The sequence below is a fragment of the Salvelinus namaycush genome, chromosome 26 (genome assembly GCF_016432855.1).
Source record: "Salvelinus namaycush isolate Seneca chromosome 26, SaNama_1.0, whole genome shotgun sequence".
Taxonomy (NCBI): domain Eukaryota; kingdom Metazoa; phylum Chordata; class Actinopteri; order Salmoniformes; family Salmonidae; genus Salvelinus; species Salvelinus namaycush.
In genome coordinates, this window is record NC_052332.1 from 9,940,419 (window position 1) to 9,951,128 (window position 10,710).

A 10,710-nucleotide genomic window follows, 5' to 3' on the forward strand; every position below is an offset into this window, starting at 1 on the left:
CCTAGCTCTCCATTGTCTTAATCGAAATTACGGATTGCCTCTGATCTGCTTATATAGGCCGTTTGTGGGCACCGTTTGTCACCGTTATAGTGCAATTAATGTATTGTTTAGTGTTGTGGATTTGCTGGCATGCATCCCACTTTTGTTATTTTTTGCCCCAACAAGATTTACAAGTTAAAATCGCCAGTGGTGGCAATCACTACTCTCCCCTACAGCCATGCCCTCTGTCTCTGCTCTGCATTCTCACTCTTCCTCCATTCAAACTTTCTCTTTGTCTTCCTTTTCATTGGTCCTGGGCGCTGGTCGTGGCCTCTGATAGACTGATGGTCAGAGTTATAAGTGTTTTCCTCCAGAAAGATCTCTCCATTGGTGGAGTAGATGGCCTTGGACCAGGTCAGCACATTACCAGGGCTGTAGGACCAGTAGGACTGCCACCCACACATGTAGCCCATTATCCATCTTGGGGAGAGGACTCTGTCCCACACTTCCACGTCAGTTACCTGACCCTCAAACTTATACACTTTCAAGACAGGAGGCCCATTGGTCACCTACACACACACACACACACACACACACACACACACGCAAAGAAATACAAAGAAAAATATTGCATAATTAGAATACATATCAACTAAAGAAAAATGATAATCTACATTATGCTGAATTACTTCATGAGACTCAGGAGTTTATTGACAACTTTTGAGAGATACTGAAACAATCTCAAGTCATGTTGAGAGGCACTGGGTCAGCAGCGGTGCCTCACCTATCCGCCCCACTCCTCTCCCACATTCTCTCCTCTTACCTGGCCAAACACCCTCTTCCTGACGCTGACAGTCCCGCCTCTCCACACCTGGGCCAGGCCTGTCTTTTTCTCCCAGGTAACACACAGGCTGGTCCAGGGGCGTGGCTCTGTGACGCCCATGAGCAGCTTATAGGAGCGAAAGTCCTGGGAGGAGGAATAGATGGAGAGGTGGTCCATCCCATAATACCTTTTCAGTAAAAGGTTCCAGTAGTTCCCCTGAGTGAGGCTGAAGAGAGTCAAGTCTTTTCCCTCCTCGGCCATGTAACGCAGACACACAGTCAGAGCAGAGGGAGTGGGAGAGGAGGTAGTGTAGGGATACGAGGTGTAGGGATTCAAGGTGGTGGATGAGGAAGGAGAAGCAGAGGGAGATGAGTAGGGAGAAGGGGAGGGAGAGGAGTAAGGGGAGGGAGAGGAGTAGGGAGAAGGGGAGGGAGAGGAGTCGGGAGAAGGGGAGGGAGAGGAGTAGGGAGAGGGCGAGGGAGAGATCGCATCTGTGTACATGGTGAGTTCCCCTCTATATGTCACTGTAAACACCTGACCACGCAGGTCTAAGGTGGAGGGGCCTGAGGCAGAGAATAAATCAATCAACAAATCCATCAATCAATCCAATATTATCTGTGTAGCACTACTTTAAAAAGTTATTTGTCACTAAACACTTCAAAGAACCCACACCTAACACAGTATCTGTGTGTGTTTGAATGCGGTACCTGATGGGGTTGTTCGATATCTTGCCCCAGTTAGGCCCCACACCGACATCAGCACAAGAACGTTAAGCAGCACCGAAATCATCTTCTTGTGCGCTTCGGCAGTGTGAGAGGATTTAGAGCGGTAAGATCCTTACACCCGTCCTCAACAGCGTGTGCAACAAAAAAAAGAGCTCTCTGATAGGTGTAGGTTTCGTTTCTCAGCAAGGTTTACGGAAGAGTTTCGTTTCTGCAATGTCACGCAATTGTCGACGAACCAAACTGACTCGTCTTTTCGTAACAAAACCAGAATTAGAATAATGAGAAATCAAATAATGACAGAAACTTTGTTTTACAGTTTTATTTTATTTTAAAATGTTGGTGTTAATTGGAAGTAAACAGACCTCAGAACCCATAAGCTCCACCCATTAGGCGTGGTGAGGCGGTTGTTATTCCACAGGCTGCTGTCAGTAAAAGCTTCATGTTTATTAGTTGAGTGTGCCCTCAAAATGCTTCAAACTTAACCCTTGGAGAATAAAAAGGTAAATTGTATACATTTGATATTGTATGCCATACTCAAGGTGTTAGGGGACAAAATGAAACTTTGGTTCTAGTGTTATACTTTGTATTCCATGTTGTAAAAAAGCTCCCCACGAACACAGAACACTTCATTTCATGAGGATAGAGATTTACCATTGATGAGATATCTTATTATCGTAAAAGGTTGTGTACAAATCAATGTTAATCCCTAGTCAATAATGGCACCAAATCACCTGTCTGGATTCTTAAATTCAACACGTTTTGTCCAATATCTCAAGAAAGGGTGATCATATTGTTACAACATTTCCAGGGCTGATGTAGAATATAAAAATAAAATGTATGGAATTAAAATGCGATATTATGCAAATTAAGGAACTTAATATGCAAAGTAGGTACTACGGAATACATTACAGTAAGTTAACCAAATAGCTACCCGGACTATCTGCATTGACCCTTTTTGCACAAACTTTTTTTGACTCCTCACGTGCTGCTGCTACTGTTTATTATCTCTCCTGTTAACTAGTCACTTTATTCCTAGTTATATGTACATATCTACCTCAATTACCTCGTACCCCTGCACCTCGGTACTGGTACCCCGTGTATACAGCCAAGTTATCGTTAAACATTGTGTATTTATTAGTACTTTTATTATTACGTGTTTTTACTTTTCTATTATTTATCTACTTTCTTTCTCTCTGCATTGTTGGGAAGGGACCGTAAGTAAGCATTTCACTGTTGGTCTACACCTGTTGTTTAAAAGCATGTGACGAATACAATTTTATTTGATCATTTAAGCCCAATAATTTAAGTTAGGATTGTCATATTATTAACAAATCTTCATGCAAAACTGAGTTTGTAACAATTTATGAAATTATAATACAACTTTGTATACTGCTTTATGCAAGTTAGATACTTAATATTCTAATTTGTCTGTAGATTAATTAAAAGAATACAGCATGTTAAACCCATTAATATAAAGTAAGGTTGTCATATTGTTAACATATGAGTAAGGTGCCGCCAGTGTTGTAGTACTCGAATCCCGTCTCGAGACAGTCAATATGGTCTTGTCTCGGTGTTGGATACATTTGTACTCTGTCTTGACTCGGTCTCAGACAGAGAGGACTGGTCATTTCTTCCCGAGACCAGCAGAGACCAGCAGAGTAAAAAACTCACAATTATCAGCTTCCATTCAGTCAGCGCATAAAACCGCTTTGCCAGGCCAAATATATACACTCCTTTCTTGAAAAAGTTTGAGAAGGTTTATCTAATGTTCCTTCGTTAGATTTTAGCTCATCTTGCTCACAGTACGGACATTTCAATTTGTTGCCCTGGCCACATCTAATCTGCACAGAATCTCAAACCATGTACTCGAATGTAATCTCAACCAACGACTTGACGACTAGAAGACGTCACGACGACTTGCGGGCAATGGGTTCAGAACAATAATAAACCACTGGCTCAGAACAACAATGACAAAACCTTCTACAAAGAAATATATAATTATACCACCACCCAAAAGGCCACTTGGCGAGTGGGAGGGCGAAGGGGCATGTGCTGGGCACAGGTCCTGTCTGTGCATGTGCCTGGTCTGCCCTTACATGACAGGGCAAGTCGTTCCACAGCTGTGGGGCTCTGATAAAGCTCCGCTCCCAGCCTTGGTTCTACACCTAGGTATTGTTAACAGGCCAGTACATTGGGAGCAGAACATTCTCCCCAGGTTGTATGGAATGAACATGTCTGTCAGATAAGAGGGAGCAAGGCAGTTAAAAGTTACAAGTAAAATCTTAAAATCGGACCGATACATTACAGCCAGTGCAGCTCATACTTTTTAGTGTTGGTTAAAATGTGGGCAGCAGTGTTCTGTACAAGTTGCAGGGTTTTAATTTAGGAACTAGAGCAACTAGACAGGAGGGCATTACAGTAGTCTAACCGTGTTGAGACAAACTAATGGACCAGTTTTTCAGCATCCTGTTGTGAAATAAAGTGTTTGAACTAGAAATGTTAATTAAGTGGAAGTATGCGGTCTTGGAAATGCTTTTTATGTGATCAATGGGTGAAAAGGTTCCATATCATATATCTTTGCATATTTGGAGTTTTGTGGATATGCACCATATACTGACAAATTCTGAATCCAGATGTGTCGTTTAGACATATGATATTGGGATTACTCCGAATATCACACATGGACATTTCCTACGGCCGGATATGGACTCATACGATATCCTGAGATATGTGACATCCTATTTTCTCTCATGTTGACAAATACTGACTGTATACATACCATATCTGTTTTCTCAGCACATTCAAGATAGGAAGTTATATTGAGTCCAGATATGTATATAAGGGCACAAGGCGAGACCCAAATGCAGACACAGGAGGCAGATGGTGGAGCTCCGATATTTATAATAACAAAGGGAGTAGGCAAGGCAGGTTGGGGACAGGTGAGAGTTCATAAACCAGGTCCAAACAGTACCAGACAATAGGCAGTCTCGAGGTCAGGCCAGGCAGGGGTCAGAAACCAGATCCGGGTCCAAAACAGTACAAGGGGATAGGCAGGCTGGTAGTCAGAACAGGCAGAGTGGTCAGGCAGGCGGGTTCAGAGTCAGGACAGGCAAGGGTCGAAACCAGGAGGACTAGAAACAAACAGAAACTGGTAAAATAGGAGCAAGGAAAACCGCTGGTTGACTTGGCAAACAAGACGAACTGGCACAGAGAGACAGGAAACACAGGGATATATACACTGGGGATAATAAGCGACACCTGGAGGGATGGAGACAATCACAAGGACAGGTGAACCAGATCAGGGTGTGACAATGTATCTCTTGGCTGAGGTCCATATCCGGATTTTGATATGCTTTTTAATATGCTGAAAATAAGGACGAGTTTTCAGCACATGCTCAATAATTTGACAAATATTAACCTCTAAAAGTCTAAGCATTTATTTGATAGAATATTTTATTTGGCCTTTACTGCTGTAGCCCATAGAAACACATTGAATAACACGTTCATAAATCTCAAAAGAGACAGTCCAAAAATAAATAACGAATAAAGTTTTCAAGTGTCTGTCTTATATCTAGGAGATATAAGAAAGTTCAGGAATTATTATATATTTTTTGACAAATATTTAACTCCTTTTCGAGGGGGGGCGCAAAAAAAAGTCTTATTAGTTTGTAGCCCAAATGGTTCGGACGCTACAGATGGAAGTTGGCACATCGGTGGTACCGCCTTCAGACGAGTCCCGTGACACTTGTGAGGGTTGTAGAACAAAACAGAGAACACCATCTTGTTCGTGAGAGTCTCATATTTGGGCTAGTAACTGAAAGGTTTCAAGTTCAAATCCCCGAGCTGACAAGGTACAAATCTGTCGTTCTGCCCCTGAACAAGGCAGTTAACCCACTGTTCCTAGGCCGTCATTGAAAATAAGAATTTGTTCTTAACTGACTTGCCTAGTTAAATTAAAGGTAAAATAAAAAATAAATAAATACAAATATTTCCATAGAGTTGTCATATTAGTTCGGACACGAGACGTTTTTGTGTGAAGACTTTTTTGGATGTCTCCTGGTCTGACAAACAGCACTGTAGCTAAGCCACTTTCCACCACAGATGTAGAAGGCCAGCATAGGCGGATGCGGTATATTGAGCCCATACAAAAAGCAGATACTGTATCTCCACCTTAAACAGACTGATTTTGGTGGGGATTATTATTATTATAAACATTTTAAAATAAATGTTTTTGTATTTTACTGGCTTTTTCTAGGAGTCGCTAGAGCGAGATGAGCTCTAGCGCCACTGGCCAAACCCTCCACTAACCTGGACGACCTGGGCCAATTGTGAGCCGCCCGATGGGACTCCCGATCGAACCCGGGTCTGTAGTGACGCCTCTAGCACTGCGATGCAGTGCCTTAGACTGCTGTGCCACTGCTGGGCCAATGGGGATTTTTTTTATTTTGTTAATTTGGTTGACGTACGGGTGCTCTAGGGTTAATTAAATCCATATAATTTCTCATTTCTGATATGTTGTATTTATCTTAGTAACTACAATCAAGAATTTTAGCTAATTTGGCCCATACCAGTAGGGCTAGCTACCTAACTAGGCTCAGTGTACGCTCAAACTGGTGTAATTAGAGCACTTCTTTAGAACGTCCTAGTTACGATTGACGCAACAGTCAGTGGCCACACTGATTTTTCACAGAAACATTTTGCACAAACACAGTCTTTACAACTTTATGTGCTCAATGTGAGCAGTTATTTTTGGATAAAATGTTCAGACATTCACAGAAGTAGCAACAGCATAACACACTTCTCATCCAAACCGGAAAATGTATGCTACCTTAGTCCTAGCGCTAACTGAGGAAAGAGTGACCCAACACAACCGGTAATATTTAGCCAGCTATTACCAGCTCTCGGCTGACAGAAACCATAATAAAAAGAATTGGCTAATAGTAATTACTATTTACAATTCATCACATCATGGGTGAGCTCACCAGTCATTTAAAATAATTGAGTAAAACACTTTCTAAAAGTCTTAAAGTTATCCAATGGTGGGTAGTTTGTTTTTTCCGCATCAATCAAAGATAAGAAGAGGTGACAAGATGAGTTGGGTCTGTTTTGTCACGTTCCTGACCTTATTTTCCTTTGTTTAGTCTTTGTTTAGTTGGTCAGGACGTGAGCTGGGTGGGCATTCTATGTTATGTGTTTCTATGTTGGGTTCATTGTCAACTAGCCTGATATGGTTCTCAATCAGGGGCAGGTGTTTTACGTTTCCTCTGATTGAGAACCATATTAAGGTAGGCTGTTCTCACTGTTTGGTGGTGGGTGATTGTTCCTGTGTCAGTGTTTGTGCCACACGGGACTGTTTCGTTCGTTCCTTCCTTCCTTCCTTCCTTCCTTCCTTCCTGTTCGTGCGTTCTTGTTTCATGTTCTCAAGTACAGGTCTGTTCACATCGTTTTGTTATTTTGTCAAGTGTTCTTCGTGTTCGTCTTTCGCAAATAAATCAATGTGCATTCACACTACGCTGCGCTTTGGTCCGATCCTTGCTCCTCCTCAGACGAGGAGGAAGACGAGCGTTACATGTTTGCTGTATGCATGTTGAAGGCGTGTGGTGTGTGTCGTCTACCATCATTCACTTCCTATCATTCACTTCCACAAGTTTACTCAAAAGATGAGTGAACCAACCATCCCTTCACCTCGTTTTGTTATGACATATTTGGTCAACAAACATGGCACCACACATAACCGGCAAATAGCTTAGCATTAGGGCTACCGAGTGGCGCAGCGGTCTTGCATCTCAGTGCTAGAGGCGTCACTACAGACCCTGGTTTGATTCCAGGCTGTATCACAACCAGCCGTGATTAGGAGTCCCATAGGGCTGCGCATAATTGGCCCAGCGTCGTCCGGGTTAGGGTTTGGCCGGTGTAGGCCGTCATTGTAAATAAGAATTTGTTCTTAACTGACTTGTCTAGTTAAATAAAGGTAAACTGAATAAAAAATGTGCTCATCGTAATCAGTACAAGCTTCCAAAAAGTATTTTACACACATAAGTTGTGTCCATTACAATCTATGCAATAATCGGAATGCATGATTTGCTACTAGTACTTGAAAACATACAAATTAACAGTAAATAAAGAAATTAACAGCATACAAACCATTCTCTGATAGTGACTTAGTAGCCCGTGCCGGTGTTATGATACTGATCATTGATAAGGATACTGATCATTTGTCGCCACAGATGGTTTGTTTACGTTTTTACTGTTGTGGCCACATGGAGTAGCTAGGCCTATAACAGTTCTATCTAGTGGTCGCGTCGGGGATAACAGTTGTTGACAACTGTAGCATTGTAGCTAAGCCTAACTCTAACCCTTTTCCTAACCTTAATCTCATTCTCTTAACCTTCTACTTTAATTCACCTATCCTGCTGTGTTAGTTCTCCTAACCTTCCACGTTAATTATCCTAAGCTGCCATGTGAACAATCCACCTGTGGAGACAAATCATCAGTATCACCACACTGGCAGCCAATCGTGTCACCCCTGACACTCACTTGGAGCCATTCAGTGTTGTTGTTTATGTATGTATCTTAGCTAGTGGGCTAAGTTGTAACATTAGCAATGTCTTTCAAAATGAGGCAACTCACAAATGCGGAAATTCTGGAGATTTTTGAAAATTCTGACAATGATTCTGAGTATGACAGTGAGGATTCTGAAAGTGACAGTGGGGAGCTGCCCCCCAACCTTGTGGCCATTGAGAACCCTTAAGCTGAGGACCCCTTGCCAACAGACAAAGTCCTAGGTCCCTCTGATGATGCTGGTGGTGATGGAGGCACACCAACAGTGGTGTGAAATACAGGAGGTCTGTCGTAGCTGGAAGGCCTCCAGCCATTTCACCCCTCCTGGCCCTGCAGTTGGCTTTGATGAGTCCCAGTCTGGATTGCAAAGCCCCTTGCCATATCCCTCTGAGGCAGAGTGCTTCAAGCTGTTTCTGACAGGGGAGCTGGTGGGAAACATAGTGGAGGAGACCAATCGCTGTGCCTTGGAGCTACAGGAGAAGAGAGAGCCACAGGGAAGGTGGAACACCTGACGGGAGAGAGAAAGATCAAACCAGACTGTGTGCTTGACTATAATTGCAAAATGGGGGCAGTGGATAATGTGGATATGATAAACAGCTTTGTGGCTTGCGCTCGGAAAACCACCAAGTGGTTTAAGAATGTATTTTTCCATCTGATCGACACTGCTGCCCTCAATGGTCACATAGTTCACCACCACGTAACAGGTGAGATGATTCCTGAACAAGGTTTTTTGTAATTGGGACATACAGTTCACATACAAGTCAAATATAGTTCCATAATGTAATTATATCGACAATATCTCACTCACCTCCCCACTCCCTCATCATCCTCTTCACACCCTCATCATCCTCTTCACTCCCTCACCCCCCCTACTCCCTCTCCAAACAGTATGTTGCTAGCATACAAAAGTTGTCCTCAATCTTTGGCATGGAAGATGTCCAGTTCCACTGATGATGTTGGCAAGATATGTTCAATATTGTGAGTGTGTGGTTTCTGAAAGTACAGAATGAAGAGGAATTATTAGTAATTAGAATAAATGATCAGCATAGCAATAAAACAATATTACAAGTATCATAATAACTGAAGAACTCCACAAGGGCTCCACAAGCATGTTATCAAATGTATTTTAAAATATAATAAAACAATTCCATATTTACGTAAGTATTCAGACCCATCCTGTTTCCGTTGATCGTCCTTGAGATGTTTCTACAACTTGATTGGAGTCCACCTGTGTTAAATTCAATTGATTGGACATGATTTGGGAAGGCACACAACCTTCTCTATAAGGTCCCACAGTTGACAGTGCATGTCAACAAATACCAAGCCATGAGATCAAAGGAAAGGAGGGAGGTGACCAAGAACCCGATGGTCACTCTGACAGAGCTCTAGAGTTCCTCTGTGGAGATGGGAGAACCTTCCAGAAGGACAACCATCTCTACAGCATTCCACCAATCAGGCCTTTATGGTAGAGTGGCCAGACGGAAGCCACCACTCAGTAAAAGGTACATGACAGCCCGCTTGGAGTTTGCCAAAAGGCACCTAAAGTTCTCTCAGACAATGAGAAACAAGATTCTTGGCCTGAATGCCAAGCGTCACGTCTGGAGGAAACCTGGCACCATCCCTACGATGAAGCATGGTGGTGGCAGCATCATGCTGTGGGGATGTTTTTCTGCTGCAGGGACTGGGAGACTAGTCAGGGTTGAGGGAAAGATGAACGGAGCAAAGTACAAAGAGATCCTTGATGAAATCCTGCTCCAGAGGGCTCAAGACCTCAGACTGGGGCAAAGGTTCACCTTCCAACAGGACAATGACCCTAAGCACACAGCCAAGACAACGCAGGAGTGATTTCGGAACAAGTTTCTGAATGTCCTTGAGTGGCCCATTCAGAGCCCGGACTTTAACCCGATCGAACATCTCTGCAGAGACCTGAAAATAGCTGTGCAGCAACACTCCCCATCCAACCTGACGGCGCTTGAGAGGAACTGCAGAGAAGAACGGGAGAAACTCCCCAAATAAAGGTGTGCCAAGCTTGTAGCGTCATACCCAAGAAGACTCTAGGCTGTAGTCGCTGCCAAAGGTGCTTCAACAAACTACTGAGCAAAGGGTCTGAATACTTATGTAAATGTATATTTCCTTTTTTTATTTGTAATAAATTTGCAAAAACGTCTAAACCTGTTTTTGCTTTGGCATTATGGGGTATTGTGTGTAGATTGATGAGGGGGGAAAAAACATTTTAATCAATTTTAGAATAAGGCTGTGATGTAACAAAATGTGGAAAAAGTCAAGGATCTGAATACTTTCAGAATGCACCGTAGTTCTAGATAGTACACTCTGCATAGTGTTTTGAGGGTGGACTGACTGTATTATTTGGCATTAATAGTATGGTTTTACGCACAATTTTCTTTCCGTCCTAGGAGAGAGTGTGAGGACGGCTCATGTCATGCAGGTTCAGATGGCCTACACAGGGCAATTGTATATTCCAAAATAAATAAATTGGTAGCTGATTAGTATGCTGTTGCATTGAACATTTATTTTACAATTGTTAATGTTGAAATTCCCAACTTTAATTACTGAACAATGGCAGCATTGCGACACCGTGTATAGCTTCGTGAAATGCTAGGC

The 10,710-nt window shown here is 42.7% G+C and overlaps 1 protein-coding gene across 1 annotated transcript; it reads right to left on the bottom strand.

The window, feature by feature from the left end:
• Positions 1-50: 50 nt before the first annotated feature.
• On the bottom strand, positions 51-1,788 carry LOC120021289 (jeltraxin-like). The gene is made up of 3 exons (XM_038964982.1): positions 1,510-1,788; positions 803-1,365; positions 51-548 (listed from the first exon to the last, which is right to left on the bottom strand). The coding sequence occupies exons 1-3, from the start codon at positions 1,589-1,591 to the stop codon at positions 210-212; spliced, it is 984 nt and encodes a 327-aa protein (XP_038820910.1). The 5' UTR covers positions 1,592-1,788; the 3' UTR covers positions 51-209.
• Positions 1,789-10,710: the final 8,922 nt, after the last annotated feature.

Excerpts from the sequence above, each read along its gene's own strand:
- LOC120021289 (XM_038964982.1), bottom strand. The coding sequence starts at position 1,591 with ATGATTTCGGTGCTGCTTAACGTTCTTGTGCTGATGTCGGTGTGGGGC. Across the intron at positions 1,366-1,509 it reads ATATCGAACAACCCCATCAG|GCCCCTCCACCTTAGACCTG; the intron begins GTACCGCATTCA and ends TCTCTGCCTCAG. Across the intron at positions 549-802 it reads GGAAGAGGGTGTTTGGCCAG|GTGACCAATGGGCCTCCTGT; the intron begins GTAAGAGGAGAG and ends GTGTGTGTGTAG.